The following is a 16,420-nucleotide window of genomic DNA, read 5'->3' on the forward strand; positions in this document are numbered from 1 at the left end:
AATTTAATTTAAAATAAAATTATATATTAATTTGTTGTATTCTAACAATTTGATTGATTTAATTAATTTGCTTTGGTGGATAACTTAAAAAGTTTTCATATGAATTGGGGAAAGTAAGCTTATGTTGTTATATTATATTTATTTGTGTATATGGAATCTATATATAATGCTAGTGTAATAAAGGAAGAACATTATTTTTTTGTAACTTCAAAAAGATACATTATTACAGTTTGAAATTATTAAAAATTGAATAAAATGGTAATTAAATAAATCTAATGGTTTTTTAACTTGTTTAGTTGGATTCTCATGAAAAGAAATCGATAGGTTAAACAAATGTTTCAAAATTTGTTGTGTTATTCTTTTGTCTATAAATTACAAATTTATTGAATTGATATATTTAATTATTGCACCCTAAAATAATATTTTATTAAGACATTAGAGAACTATGTTTTGAGTTGTTTTGTCAAAATTGTACAAAAAACTATGCTTTTTCATATTTGTCACAAAAATTTATATGTTAAACTTACTTTTACAAAATTCTTAGCTTTGTCACGAAAACAAAAATCTATGCTTTTTCATATTTGTCAATGTTCTAACACTTTCAAAGAATATATTAGCTTAGTCACTTACTTATTTTTTTTTACAAAACAAAGTATCGGAGTCTTGAAAGTTGAATTCATATTATTGTAAATGTACATAAGAGTTTGTGATTATATATTTAGTGATTCTTGTATATGTGTTCAAAGAAGTTTCAATGGCTTAGTGGTATATGCCCTATATTTATATCATACTAACCTGGGTTCGATCATTTCCTTTGTATTATTTTTTTATTTTTTACGGAAAAATAAATGAGATGACGTGGCAACTTCGGACTCTCTGATTGGATGATTTTTTGTGCCTACGTGGACACTCTAAGAGGAGCTTATATCCCCTTTTAGTATAGTATAGATCATACAAATAAATTATAGATTTTGGGGGAATTTAAGAAGGTAGTAAATAATGGAGGGAATGGTGATACCGTCGTTGCAGGTTATTAACAATGTACAGCATCCATGATTACTACTCATAAGGAACCTCTGACTTTATGAGATAGTTTCAGGATTTGTAGCTTTGTTTTGGCATACTTTGATAGAAAGAAAACAAGGAGTTTGAGTTAAATACTGAGGCCACAAATAGGTACATAACAAAACCGTTTATAATACTGTAAAAGCTGTCGGACCAAAGTCCGGTGGACCTCATGGGATGGATTGATGAATACGTAAGACAGGCAGAGAGCTGGGCCAGCAAAAAGTGACTGTAAGAACTACTAAGGAGAAGTGGAGGAAGAGTCTACAAAAAAAAGAAGTTGGAGGGATGGACTCAGCAACCCTGGTTACAATCATAGATGCTTCTTTAAAACATATGTGTCTAAATAAAAACCTAATGAAATGAGAAAATGCATATAGTTGAGCACAAAACCAAACCCAACCAAGATTTCATAATTCAAAATGGAATCGATGTTTGATACCCGAGATGTTAGAACATTAACTTTTGTAATTAAGGAATACACAATCAGAAAGTTTGGAATGAGATGCTTTGGATTTCTTGATACGGAAGAGTAAGAGATGCTATAAGATTCCTTGTAACACAAGGCAACCTAGAACATTTAACGGTTAGAACAAGTAAAGAACTTTGCAATAACAAATCATATTAAACACATGATTATAACAAACAATCTTCATTTCTAGCGTAATACATTTTACAAGTCAGTTTTCTAAGCATTACCAATTATCTTCACCAAAAACTTCTCAAGATTTTATAGTATACCAACCAATGGCCTCTATGGTCAATATTATGAGTCCAGTGGTTTCTAAAAACCTCATTACCAATTTCAAAGCTTTTCGTCTCAAACACGATCTACCTTCTCTACAACACACTAGGGTCGATGCAATCAACAATGGTCCAATAAAAATGATGAAGAAGTATGGCTCACGGAGAAGTATTGTGGTTTCGTGTTTAGATCAACCTATTTCTATGCCAAATCAGCTCTCGGGATACGACGCTGTTATGAAGTTCTATTCGTCTATCAACGAGAAGAATCAAGATCAACTAAGAAATTGCATCTCCAACGATTGCTTTGTTGATGACTTTTCCTTCTCTAAACCATTTCATGGGAAAAAGGTAAGTTTCGTTTTTAAATGGGAACTCTTCTGTGTGTATGTAAGTCTTACATTTCAAAACTTGGTTTTATTAATGACTTAAGAACAATGGATGTTAATATCCTTTTGCAGGAAGCCATGAAGTTCTTTGAAGAACTGGTGAACAGTATGGGACAAAACGTAAAGTTTTGTGTTGAAAATGTTTGTGAAGGAGATGGATATAATGCTGCTGTTAATTGGCATATAGGTACATACGTACGTTTACTACATCACTAAGCCTAATTATACTTTAATTAAATAATACATTATTTAAGTTATATATGTACTTTCCAAATTTGTTTTCTATTGCTGTAATAAAAGAATGGAAAGGACGTAAAATTCCATTTACGAGAGGATGTAGCTTCTATGAATTTACAGACGAAGGAGGAATACTGGTTATAAGGTAAATCGTTTTCTTTTGGAAATTTCAATATTCTTAGAATTATTTACTTTTGTAACCTATTATTATCTTAATTTTTGGGAAAATGTATTTATCAAAAGTTCAAACCCAGTAAACAAATAATCTCACAAACTATTTGACAAACTATATATTTCAGAAACGCGAGGATTCTAATTGAATCGCCAATTAAACCAGGAGGAATTGCATTGGTAAAAATATTAGCTCTCAATTTTACATAGAAAAATGGATGACAATCATTAATAGTCTGATGATTTTTTACATTCCTTTGTTATTTTGTTATCTTGAACTATTTTTCCAGACTTTGCTAAAGAACATAACGTTCTTGTTCGACGAGTTCCCACAAGTTGCTGACTGTATGTTTCCTGTTTTTATATTTTCGTTAATTATAAATACTAATTTAAAATTTGTAGCTGTAAATCTGTGATGTTTCTTACAAATATTTTTGAATATTTCAGGGTTTTTGGGGAAGCCTTATGAGATAATCCAATTAACATTAAGAATCTATGGTCTGTTTTTGGCGCCTTTCATTGGCCATGTAATTGCAAGCTATCTGAAGCTATTGAACAACATGACCGAGTTCTTCTTACTGATTTTGAATATTATCATCAAAACTCAAAGTCTGTTCTTTAAATGGAAGAAATAAGGATTGCGTGGTTTCTAATATCTTCTGTTCTGTTATAGTATTGTGGTTAATAATGTTTTAAGAGAATAAACACTTTCAATTTTTTAATATTTTGGCTGTTTCAAACGAACTTCCTAACATCTTTGGTTCCTCAAAAGAGGGTATGCACAGCATCAACGTTCCACATAGTTCACTCTTTTCATACATTATTTATGTGGCTGGCTGGTTCGTGCATTTTTTAGCTTAATAGCTGATAATTGTTGCATTAATACTGAAATTTAAGCAATCTTGTAAAAATTGACACGTGCATGACACATGGGTCGTTGTGAGCTTGTAACCAGAGGAACATGTGAGAGTGAGACTTCCATCTAAGAAACATTTACACTATTCCGTTCATGTGAATGACAGTGGTTTCTAATCAAAATTTCGTAACTCAAAATGGTAAGTCTAAAACATATACTACTTTTGATCTTTGTATAACGGTATCAAGATTCTACCAACTATTCCAGAGAGGTAATAAAGATTAAGAGGCATTTGTTTATAGCTCAACGATTTGGAACCGTGGGACAAGTTTCGTTTTAGCATCAGGAACACTACAAAGAGGTACTGAGATTACCTCTAGAACAAGGCATTTGTTTATAGCTCAACGATTATAAGCCGTGGGACAAGTAATTCATTTGGAAATTTCGAAGAGGTATAAGATTACCTCGAGGACGAGGCAAATATTTATAGCTCAGTGACTAGGAAACCATAGGACAAGCTAATTCACGTTCTGGCATAGAGGTCACTTGAGAGAGGTAATTAAGGTTCCTCGTTTCTTGTATAACACACATCTAAGTACTTAGGGTGCAACTGGATTTACATTTTTGGAATGAAATTGTATGGAATGGCTTATTCCTATGGATTCCAATTTTTTTTACCATTTACTTTGAATACAAAATAAATCTCATTCCAAAAATTCATGTGAAATAAATGGAATCAAACGGAATGTAGTTATAATTCATTCATGATAAAAAAAAGTATGTAAATGAGATGGAATGAAATCAAATTAATTAAGAAAATGTTTTTAATTAAGTTAGATATTATGTAACTTGTTTATTGTATTCAAACAATAGTTTTTCTAAGATTCTTGAGGTTTAAAATTCTTGTACCCGTTTTGTTAATAATTAAATATTGGAAAGTTTGGAAACACTCATTGATAAAGATGCCTTTAACTAATGTTAATAATAAAAATTGTATTGGTTTCGACATAATAATTATTTATAACGTAAGCTATATAAATTAAAACACCTCCCAGTAAATTCATTATCAAACCTTAATTTTCTGTTACATATGTGTATATAGCTTTATATTTTAAACGAACTAACTATACAATATGTTAATTTAAATTTAAATTTCATTTCATTTCATTACATTCCTCTAAAAAGTTATCATTTGTGTTATAAAAATATTTCTCTGCAATTATTCATTCCATTTATTTTACAATTCCATCATTCCATTAGTTGGTATTCCATTTTTCTTAATTCCTTTCATTCATAATATTCCAAAACTTGAGTACCAGTTACGGTCTTAGATTTCACAACAGTTTTAGAGTGAAAGTTACAATGTCATGTATAATATTGAAAAGCAATCAAAATCCTTTGTAATAAAATGTTCTTACAAAAATGAAGTCTTGGGGAAAGTTTAAGTCCCAAAATTAAAATAAAATAAATAATATGCACGGGAAACAAACTAAACACAAAGAAAAAAAACAATTAAAACCAAGATGCGGAAAAACTTATTAATAGCAAGAACAAAATGATTTATAGAGAAAGAGTGAAAACTACAAAGACAAAAACTAGGAAAGACAACATATTTCTCCACGAGAAGTATCGTATAAGACCAATTACACACAAACTTTTAACATCGTCTTAATTCTACATATAAGAAGTCCTTCTACTTATTATTCCTGAATTCAAAAAAAAAAATAGAAACCTGGATCCACATAATGTTTTAGGTGGGAACTAAAACCGACACTGAGCTAATTTAGATATGTTTACTGTTTCTCAATTTAAACATAACCAATGGTTAACCATATCAAACCTAAATTACCCGATAAAAAAGGATAAACCAAGATAACCCAATCTGATAACTCGAATCTAAACCCTTGAGGATTGAAACAGATCTTCTTTCACCTTCTGTAAATTTGATCGTCTGTACAGAAGGTGGCTTTCAGCGTTGACTTGTGTTTAGTTGACTCAAACAATTATTCCAAGCCGCAGTGCAATGATGACATTGAGGAGCCAATGAAGAAGAGAGCTTTGTTAGGATCGAAGGTCAAGAGTCTCAACTTCTTTAGTGTTGCCTTTTCTTGGGCATATCTGATTGTAATTTTTGCTGACATTAGATATTAGCTTTACCCAAATGTTGGTTTTGTTAGATAAATTTGTTCTATATTCATAAGAAGCTAAAGAATGAATAATATAGCCATATAACAGTAACAAGCATTTGATGAGACATTTATACCACAAACTTGACCATAATAACCTTACAAACATTTGTGTGTGCGAGTGATAATATTTAAATGACGAAATACACTACACTATAAGTAAATAGTATAGAACATCCGATTCATAATATTAACATATTAAGAGCAACATTATTGATTGTCCTTAGTTTTGAGTCCTTAGTTTATTTAAATAATTTTTGGTTGGTAAGAGACAAAGTTAAGGACAATCCCAAAAGAGTTGATTATTGGTAGTACTTCTGCTTGACAACCTTGAAGAGGACAAGAGATTGAATATATATACTCAAAACCAAAACAATGGAACATCATCTGATGTCAACAGATACAAACTCAATCGACATAATTCTCATCACTACAACAACTCTCTCAAACCAAAATATGCTCCAAACACATAAAAGCCAAGAACTTGACCTTCTCTCATCCATTTTGACTCACAGTTGATTCAAATTGTAATGCACAGAACATACATGACCTTAACGCAATGCATAATGAACACAAACGCATCAACAGAGGAAGAGGAATCGAGCAAAATCACAACTTTTATTCACCTCAGCGATTTCAACAGTACCAGCTTGCTCAAAGAGCATAGCCAAGGCTTGGCTATCGACATCGTAAGCCAAATTTCCGACGAAGAGATTAGCTTCCTCCGGTGGCTCTGGGAAATCGCCACCTCCTTCGTTCGCATCTCCTTCCTCTTCCGAGAACGTCGCTTCAGGCTCGCTCTCCTCAAGAGATCAATCACAACGACTGATTCGAAACCGCTTGAAACCGAAGTCGGGAGAGAGATAGAGATGAGAGAGAGTACTAAAAATCATCACCCATTCGCAAAGCTACACGTGGCTCGTAAGGACGACACCAAAAACTTCTTAATTAAGGGACGTCCTTATTCTTATTGGCTATTTTTCATTTAATTATAAGTGTTTAATTCCTAAGATATCCTCCTAAGGACGCCAATAATCTTGCCCTAACAAACATAAAACATAATTGTTTACTTAGTGCGAAAGAATTAGGAAGAGAAAGAGAAAAAGAAAGAATAGAGAGGAAGAAGAATAGGAAGGGAGGGAGAGGAGGAGATAGAAGGGAAGAGAATCAATGGGAGGGGGGGGGGGGGAGGAGGGAGGAGAGAAGTAGGGAGGGAGGGAAGGAAGTATGGAGAGAGAGATTGGGGGAAGGAGAGAAGGAGAGAAGGAGAGAAAGAATAGAGAGAGATTGTAGAGTGAAAGTGAAAGAAGAAGAAGCTATACTATCTTGATAAATAGACTAGTATATCATAATGTAATGTTTATTCAACCATTGTATGAAAGTAATATATACTGTAAATATAAACATGTTTGTGAAACTTCATTAACTTAGAGCATATATTCAACACCATAACAAATCAAATTCATATATAATTTTCTCTGATATGAGATAGAGTGAGAGGCCTAAAAGAAGCTTCTATTTATAGGCAGGCTTTGAGATTGAGGGAATGAGAGAAGGAGAGAAAGAATAGAGAGGGAGTGTAAAAGTGAAAGTGAAAGTGAAAGAGGAAGAAGCTATACTATTTTGAGAAATAGATTAGTATATCATAATGTAATGTTTATTCAACAATTGTATGAAAGCTATATACACTGTCAATATAAACATGTTTGTGAAACTTCATAAACTTAAAGCATACATTCAACACCATAGCAAAATAATAGTTTTTATAAAACATATAATTTCAAAACCTAAATATATATACCTTACCACTGAAAGTATAAATTAGGTAAACTATTCTATTTTAATATGGTTCTGATATATTAGATTACAAACTTCGGTGGAAGTGTTTAAAAAATCCGATTAATTTTTTTCAAGCTATGATATATGTAAAAAATACGTATGTTTTTATCAGCATAGTTATTTGATTGGATTATATTTGACACAAAAGCTACATACCAAACAAAATTGACAGGGAAAGAAGAAGAAATTAAGAACAAAGGAAAGAAGAAGAAGAAAGATAAAGAAATGATCAAACGGCTGAAGATGCTCAAGGGTAACTGATGTAATATTATATAAGATACACAGAATATTATAGCATGTTTGTTATTATGTGTATAAACTTATTTTTTTTTTCTACTATGAATATGTTCCCTAATTTCTCTATGTTCAACAGAACGGTTTCAGTCTCTTGTCAGCCATAGCTTTTGTAAGAACTCGAATAGTGGAAATCATCAAAATATAACCAAAGCATACTCTATGGATACATAACCTTAGGCTCTTGTCACAAGCCATCAAACGGGTAGAGGCACTTGCTGTCACTACCGCCCCTACCTTTATCTTTACCTCCTATTTACTCTCTTAAAGAAATCAGCCACGCTCTTTTTCTTGAAGACAATGACGTTTGAGAAGAGAAGCTGTACATCTCTGTAATAAGTGAGGCTTAACGAACCAACTTTCTTTGTATGATCTCAATGTCCAAATATTGCTTAAGCTTGTTTTAACTTAGTTATGGACTTATGGCATTGTTCTAAGTTCTAAAAATGTGATTATGATTATTGCACTTTGACGAAAGGGTTTATGTGGATTTGTATGTTGGTGAGTAGATGCCTAAACGAGAAGCTTCACTTTAGCGTCAAGAAAGCAAGCATCTATGGCTGATGGTGTTTCATGGAGCATGGGGGGAAGATGCTACTGAAGTAGAATATGCTACCTCGAATTATATTTTAATGATTTGCTAATTTAGGATTTGCATATCCACGACTGGGCTACTGACACGTTGTGATCAAATGGGCTGTTGTGGCTTGAACCTTTCGAACAAGTCAAGGGACTTTCATTCTATAAGTGAGCGAGTATAAGCCTTTAATTCGTCCCACATCGATTGTGTAGAGACATGTGATAATGAATGGGTCTATAAAAGAAGAAGAAGTGCAGGTCTTGTAAAATATGATCCTTCAGGTTTAAAGGGGAAGTGAGGATTGGGTTATTCTCGCATATATGCGTGAAGAGCGTTCCGCTCAAACCTTTTACGACAATTGGGCGCTCCAATTTTCATATCTGATCCCTCATGTTTCAATTTTTTAAACTTATTTTTATATTTCAAAAAAAATATTGAAAAAATAAACTTTTCTACGTTTTGTTGAAACTTTAAAGTTTACAAACCTGCTGATTTTTGTAATAATAATGATAATAATAATAAGAATGATTTATTATATAAGCATTATACAGTTTTACACTTTTTTGCTCAGTAGCCTGAATTTAAAAAACGTAATACCCAAATTAAATGAATTTGAAGTATCTCAAACAAAGGCCGTGACTAAATACACAAGGAGTTCACAAAGTGATTTTAAGCAAGACAGTTGCAGAGAAAACTGCAAGATACATTCTGAGTCATTCCGCTGTCAATAAAACTGAAAAAAGATTCAAAGATAATATAGAGGGTATAATATTAACAATGGTTTGAGCCGCAGCATATATCCCGTAGACAACATCAAAGGATGAATCCAACATCAAAGGGTATAATATTACCAAAGGATGGAACTCACAGTTACAAAGCTTTTGTGGACAGTGTGATGTTCATTTGGAACCAGGGACCATCGTTTCTTCCAATGCAAGGTATCGGAAGAAGTGTGGAAAGATTTGACGTTAGGACTGCTCTCCACACACTATACCAGTGAGTGGAGTGGGGTTTTGCAGCTTATATCACACAAAGGAGTGGACAAGCTTGATACATTCCTAATTTGGTATGTATTCCAGACCACATTGTATGCACTATAGAGGGAACGTAATCAGAGAAGAGACATGGAGAGGTGGCTACACCATCTTCTCCCCTGATCTGAATGGTGGGCAAACGAATTCAAAATCGGTTTGCTATATTAAAGGGATTATTTGGCCATGCCTATGAGAGGGGCCGGGTTAGATGGCTGGAAACAAAATGAAGATTGAGTTGAAGACATAGTTTTAATGGTTTTTTATTCAAAACAAACTTAGATACAAAGTAACAGCAAATGTTAAAACGATTTTTTGCTAGAATAAATTTAAAATTCTTTAAAAAAAATAATCGTAACACTTGCAAGCATTTTGTTGTCTTCAAGTTATGTGAAAACAAATATTGTAACGGATATGAATTATATTTTAATGATCTTGGTAATAATTATGAAGGACTTAACAAGAGAGAGAGGAGAGAGAGAAGCTTTTCTCTCTTTTGCTCTTCTCATTCCGCCGTAAAACCCTAGCGCCACGGTTCTCAATCTCGCGTTCTGATCACATGGGCTGTAATGGTAATAATTTTATTGACAACTGGGGCCACTGACACGTTCTGATCACATGGGCTGTAATGGGCTTGGAAACCTTTGAACAACCTTCTGTAGGTGAGCGAGCGAGCGAGTAAAAGTCTTAATTCTCGTCCCACATCGATTGTGTAGACAGACATGTGAATGAGTGGGTCTATAAAAGAAAAAGAAGTGCCAACTTTGAAAACATGATCCTTCAGGTTTAAAGGGGAAGTGAGGATTGGGTTATTCTCGCATATATGCGTGAAGAGCGTTCCGCTCAAACCTTTTTACGACAATTGGGCGCTCCAATTTTCAATATATCTGATCCCTCTTATTTCATTTTTTTTCCAAATCATTTTTTCTTATTAATTTTAAAGTTCTTTTTCTAATAAAAGTTATTTTAAAGAAATTAAAATTGATTATAAGTTTGTTAACTTTTAAGGCTAAAGCTTTGGTTGTTTTTTAATGATATAAGGTAATAAATACATGATGTTAATTGTAAGGATTTGTTTTCTTGTAACGAAGTTAATTATAAGGACTTGAAAGATACAATTTAAATGTTCTTTTTTTCCTCAATATCAAAACAACGACATCTAGTAAAATCCCGTTTGGTTTAAAGCGTTTGATGAAAGAAATTGTTCAATTATTCATATACTTTACCAGCTGATTCACTTATTAGAAATTCAAATGTTCAAATATAATACAAAAATGTTTATTCATGACAATTTCGGCTGAAAATCATCCTACCAACCTTACCACGATTTATAAACAAAGATTAACGTAAACAAAATATATTAGACTTTAGTATTTAATAAAAAGAATCTTGCACAAATGTATTCTTTAAAAATCTTGCAGATACCATTTGCGTAGTCCCCAAATAAATAACCGAATTACAATTTGAAACCATCAGACATTCAAATCTGAAAAAGTAGAGGGCATAGAAGGAGTGATTTTTTTGTAACGATCCAAAACATTGGACGTCCTTTATAAAATTCTAACGTACGTAAAAACAATCATGTTGAGTAAAAGACATTCCTTCTCAAATCCTTTTAACCAAAAATGAAACAAGAAAGGATAACATTTCCCTTTCAAGGAAGATCAGATCCAGCAGCAGGACCAGCACCAGCACCATACCCACCGGCTCCACGGCCAAACCCAGGCCTAGATCCAGCACCGGATCCCTGTTAAAACCAAACAAATATAAAAGATGAATGAAGACGGTCTTGTATTTTCCATCAAAATATGTTAAATTAATGCAGGCATTTTTTTTTATTTTTTGCGATCATGTACTCTGGTTCAACAAATGGAATAACAGAAAAGAAATACATACATAGCCAAGATAAAAAATTTACACACACTAATGAGTAATTTGACCACGAATTTCACAAAATGATTTTGAGCAAGACTTAGTTGCAGAGTATTAGAGAAACAAAGACTTGGAAAATTTCTGAGCTGGCAACATGATTTAAAGCAAGAACCCAGTACAAAGGGAAATGAGAATTTAAATAGAAAAGGTACCCTGAAGGAAGGCTGGTAATCAGCAGGAGCTCCACTCTTGTCACCAAACTCTCCACCTGATCTTTGTCCTCCACGGTAACCATCTCTGTCACCAGACCTCCTCTCTCCATCAGAACGAGGTGGGCCACTGTAAAAAAAAACCCATATCAAATCAATCACACAATGTGCACCCTACTGGTTATTCTACTGGGCTAAAGCAGATTCTTTTGAAAGACTAAAGTGAATTATTTACCGGGGACGGTCACCCATGGGACGACCAAGAGGCTTCTGTTGCTTCTTCAAAGTGGCGGGAACAATCTCAGAAGGGAGATTGAGGTAAGTCCTCAGAAAGTCAATGCCTTCGTTAGTGAGAAACCAGTAGTAATGCATCCATGCAAACGTCTCACGCACGTACTCCTTAGACTTGAAGCTCTGCATCAATTTGATTACTTGCAGATTCGGGACTCCTTCGACCAAAGGATGCTGCGCTAAATTGAAATCCTTTTTCGCAAACAGAACTCCCTCTACACAACCAATCAATCAAAAATGATATTCTTCTTCGATGCATAAACTCACTCACTCAAAAAGCAAGAAGTGTACCTTGGAAGAGGTACTTGGAGATTGCGCGGCGGTTCTCCTCTGACATAATCTGTAACAAGTACGAGTACAAATTAATCGTTTGATTTTCATAATGAGTTATTCATTGACGTTTGGAACAGAGAGCTACCATGATTGCGATGAGACAACAGAGAAGGTGACTGCGTGCTGTGTTAGCGACGGCGTTCTGTCCTGTTTTTTTTTAAAGCTGCCAATTTTATAACATGTTTGTTCTTTAGGGTTAATGTGTCGGACCTACTATTGGGCTTATAATTAGGCCCAATATATGTAACCTCGTGATGAGATATATTAGCTTAATTGATTGTTAGACCCAACCTAACAAACTTTTTTCTCTACACTTACCGTTATTTACTAGGGTTAGTTTGCTGAGTAACCAATTTTTGGAAAGGAAATGAAGAATATATCACTGATATTTACGTTATTAACTGAATAACATTCAGTGTACATTTAACCTGGTTATACCCGTTTTCTTTTCAAGTATCGGTGAAAAAATAGATGACGTTGATGATGAAGAACATATGGACGAGAAAAGGAGATTGTATCGTTGATGATGAAGTGATATTGGATCATTGGTTATATTATATGGTCTTGTGGTAGTTATAGTGGAAAACGGCGTACAAGAAGGATGAAATGTAATGGCAGTTTATAGAATAATAGTATAGAATTTTTACAATTAGTACAATATGAATGGTTTATTACATTTACATATGGATATAAATGATTCACTACTATTTATTATCAAATCATGTAATGAAACTCACGTCACACACTTATTTTGTTGTCGTCGCAATTCTTGTTTTGTTTACATATTAGTTTTGTTGTCGTTGCAATTCTTGTTTTGTTTTGTATATGAAAAAAATATTGTTCTATTCTATTTAATAACATTAAAAATAGAACAAACATTACACTTTTATATATAAAAGTAGAATAGTATGACATTGCAAATTGAGCATGATTCAAACTGTCATTTCATTCATAGACATCACCTACACCCCAACATCCCCTAAATGCCCAACACCAACCCCTAAATACAAAACCCAAATCATTAAACCCAAACACAATTATAAACTATAATATATCATTTTAACTTTCTTTCAGTACAAATCACAAATATTAACAATCATGAAACAACGATTAATACACATAAATTACAAACCGTAAGATGTGCACATAAGAAAATTGAGTTATTCTATTCTAAACAAATAGTATTAATGAAGTTACTTGTTTAGAATAGAATAACTCAATTTTCTTATGTGCAAATGAACACGATGAATAAGAGAAGTGTTAAATTTGAGAGCAAGACAGACGGTTATGTTTCATGGATATAATATAGATATATGTGAGGAATATGGGCTATACTTAAATAGTATAGTACCATTACAAATATCTACTCTAACAAACATATATATATATACTATTGTATGACGTCCTTTCACCGAATATAGTATGTATAGACAACGAGTCATCTCTTACATATGTTCTATTTTCTGATATAATACACATTCATCGGCACCGTCGTTCTCTTCCCCACCGATGTGCATAACAATCCCTATTAAATTTTTTTGTTTGTCAATTATGTGCCGCCCATCATCCAAACGGAATTGGTCTCCCTAAATTTGAATATATATGTATAACAACTTTTTACCTCGTGTCTTCTCTTTGTCTTCATCGATTGTGATTGTCTCTTTTCTCTTTGTCAACCGCGATTCTATAATTATGAGGTTGCTTCGAATTTTTCGTCGTCCTTGTCTTCTTCGTCTTTATTTTTCAGTCATTTTGGATGGTTCTTTTTTTTTGTAAAAAGGCTTTCATATTAAAGTGTAAGAAACTACATAGTATGAGTTTTCACTCATGAGTTTGATAAAATTTGACACAAATCAAAGGGTATAGAGACCCTATATAAAGATTCACATTTGAATTTTAGAAAACAAGATAGTTAAAGACATTAACTAGTGATTTTGGTTTCCTCGGCCACGATGACCTTTTTTACCTCTTCCACTAGCCCTTGTCCACCCCATATCTTGAACCTTTTGTGTTGGTTTTATAGTCCTTCCACCTCTAGTTACGGTGTAACTAGAAGAATCTCCAACCACATCAAAACCATTACCATTCCCATATACAGGCGGAGTATCCTCCGTATGGAAGTTGTGATGATCAAGAGTGACAGGAGAACGAAGATCAAATGGTTGCTCAATTTTAGAAGTCTCAGAGTCTTCCAAAATGATAGAATGTGATGGAATGCTTTCCATAATATGTGACTGAACTGGCGCAGCTTTCTCTACTGCTAACAAGGGTAAAGTGTGATTAATCTGTGAGCAAGGGTCCGAGTGTACCTCATGCGAATGTGTAACCGGACTAGCAAATGCATCCTTAGGAGGAAGAGTGACCAATGGCTTTTTGAAAGTCTCACGTGTTTGCTGGGCAATGGGTGAGCGTGAATTTGGCTCCGGATGATCTGCGGAGGAATTTTGCAACAACTTAACAATGTCCACCATCGGGATCTCTTCATTTGTGACATGATGTTCTTTTGTAATAGGAGCATAATCTTGTGACTGAGGCGGTAATAAGCACCTCTTCTCCTTGTGTCCAAGTGCTCCACACCTTTCACAAGCACTAGGAATCCAAGAGTATTCAACTTCTACGAAATAGATATTACCTTGCTTGTCATCAAGTGCAATGAGCTTCGGGAATGGTTTATCTAACTCCACCTCAACTAGTATTTTTGCTTCCCCCATGTTGATTGGATCTAGACGGGGCTTGTGTGTAAGCATAGGCTCTCCCAAACCCGATGCTATGTGGCTGATTCCTAGTCTAGAGAAGCAAGAATCTGGAATATTCTTAAGCGTTACCCACACCGGCAAGGTAGATATCTCGGGAGTTTTAAATGAGTCAACAGGATTCCAAGGAGCCACAAAGAGTAGACAATCATCAACATGCCACACGCCTCTTTGAATAACCCATTTACGAGTATTTTCATGAGGAATATGGAATAAATATGACGAGTCTCCTAACTTTCGGCAGGAAATCTTACATTCCCGACCCCATAACCTATTCAGAACTGCATGGATAAGACCCCCAGGTGGATTTGAACACCTATGAAACTGTCCTACAACATATTCCTCCTTGTTCTCCGGTCCTAATCTAAGAACCTTTGCGGGAATTGTCACTTGAGGTGTACCGTCCGGACGATAAGTTGGTTCAGTAGCACGAAAAAGGTTTCTAGAAGACTGGTTCATGCGTGCAGCCCATGGGAATCGAAGACTACCATCTTCCTTAAGAGCTGGAGGCAGAACTGTTTTTACCGGTAGATGCGGCTTTGCTTGTTCAGGAAACAACATCTGTCCTTTCTTTGTCTTGGGACCTTTTACAATAGCCTCACCGATCGTCGGCCAGAAGGAATCTATCTGAGATTGAACCGCTTCAGAGACTCCTAGCTGTGGTGGAGGAGTGAAGTGAAGAGGCTTGGACCACGTACCCAAAGACTGAACAAAAGTATTTTTTTGTGCAGTATTCTCGTTTTCATTAAGCTCATCCTTGTCATCTACACCAATTAAGTCAGAGCTTGCTGGTGGTGGAGCTTTGTCTACATTTTGGATGGTTCTTCTGTGATCAGATTTGAGATTCTCCATAAAGATGTGAAGCATCTTAAACCACGATGTATTATTTCCAATGAGACAATAATTAAAAAAAGAGAGAGTTTGTGCCGGTTGAATAGGTGAGAATTAAAGGTACGATGGCAATTATACATATTACACACCATGTATTGTAACTTTTTTAAACACTGTTTAGTTTCAGATCATAAAAAAAAGTTCAAACAAGCTCTAAAAAGCTAAATAAATCTAAAAAACAGTTCAGCCATGTATCGTACCTATTTTAGAAACATAATATAACTCGACAATATTTTATTTTTTTTTAAAAAATATATCGAATATAAAATAATACAATCCTATTGGTTGGTGAACCTAGAGGTTCACAAAGAATAAGTCTTAGGTAAAATAGATAGATAGTAAATTATTAAATTTTTGTGGGTTATACAAGCAAATTTCCCTACTTGCTTTACCTTTTTTTTTTGTCTCAATCCGGTACATACTTTACCATTTGTTACATTTGAACAAATAATGGTAAGATCAAAAGAACAAAACTTGGATTCACCCCCTGTGGTGAACTCTTTAGTAAGGAATAAGTCGCCGCCGTTAGTAAGATCAAAAGATCAAAAAAATAAGTAGCCGCCGTTAGTAAGGAATAAAACGTGATCTTTGTTTTATCTCTTAGGTTTTGAGCTTCAAATCCACATGGCTCTGGTTGAAGATATGCAAACATCATAATAACAAACATGGCTCTGGTTGA

General features: G+C 34.0%; 2 protein-coding genes and 2 non-coding genes across 5 annotated transcripts; 3 read left to right on the forward strand and 1 right to left on the reverse strand.

Annotated features, from left to right (window-relative positions):
* Nucleotides 1-550: 550 nt before the first annotated feature.
* On the forward strand, nt 551-4,980 carry LOC103850220. 2 transcript variants are annotated; one of them, XM_009126940.3, is made up of 7 exons: nt 551-2,160; nt 2,271-2,385; nt 2,499-2,580; nt 2,735-2,786; nt 2,897-2,951; nt 3,054-3,095; nt 3,145-4,980. In XM_009126940.3, exons 1-7 carry the CDS (start codon nt 1,813-1,815, stop codon nt 3,150-3,152), a joined length of 702 nt encoding a protein of 233 aa, XP_009125188.1. In that variant the 5' UTR covers nt 551-1,812; the 3' UTR covers nt 3,153-4,980. The 2 variants fall into 2 exon arrangements, with proteins under 2 accessions (XP_009125188.1, XP_009125186.1); XM_009126938.3 differs by having other exon boundaries at nt 3,054-3,350.
* Nucleotides 4,981-8,650: 3,670 nt separating this feature from the next.
* LOC117126999 lies at nt 8,651-8,749 on the forward strand. The gene has a single exon (XR_004449759.1). It is a non-coding gene; the product is annotated as a small nucleolar RNA Z279/snoR105/snoR108 (small nucleolar RNA).
* A 1,435-nt stretch (nt 8,750-10,184) lies between these two features.
* On the forward strand, nt 10,185-10,287 carry LOC117126998. Its single transcript, XR_004449758.1, has one exon. It is a non-coding gene; the product is annotated as a small nucleolar RNA Z279/snoR105/snoR108 (small nucleolar RNA).
* Nucleotides 10,288-10,748: 461 nt separating this feature from the next.
* LOC103850221 (40S ribosomal protein S10-2) lies at nt 10,749-12,393 on the reverse strand. Its single transcript, XM_009126941.3, has 5 exons — nt 12,183-12,393; nt 12,056-12,104; nt 11,709-11,979; nt 11,477-11,603; nt 10,749-11,139 (listed from the first exon to the last, which is right to left on the reverse strand). The coding sequence occupies exons 1-5, from the start codon at nt 12,183-12,185 to the stop codon at nt 11,047-11,049; spliced, it is 543 nt and encodes a 180-aa protein (XP_009125189.1). The 5' UTR covers nt 12,186-12,393; the 3' UTR covers nt 10,749-11,046.
* Nucleotides 12,394-16,420: the final 4,027 nt, after the last annotated feature.

This window comes from Brassica rapa, chromosome A07, assembly GCF_000309985.2.
Source record: "Brassica rapa cultivar Chiifu-401-42 chromosome A07, CAAS_Brap_v3.01, whole genome shotgun sequence".
In the NCBI taxonomy this organism is placed as follows: Eukaryota; Viridiplantae; Streptophyta; class Magnoliopsida; order Brassicales; family Brassicaceae; genus Brassica; species Brassica rapa.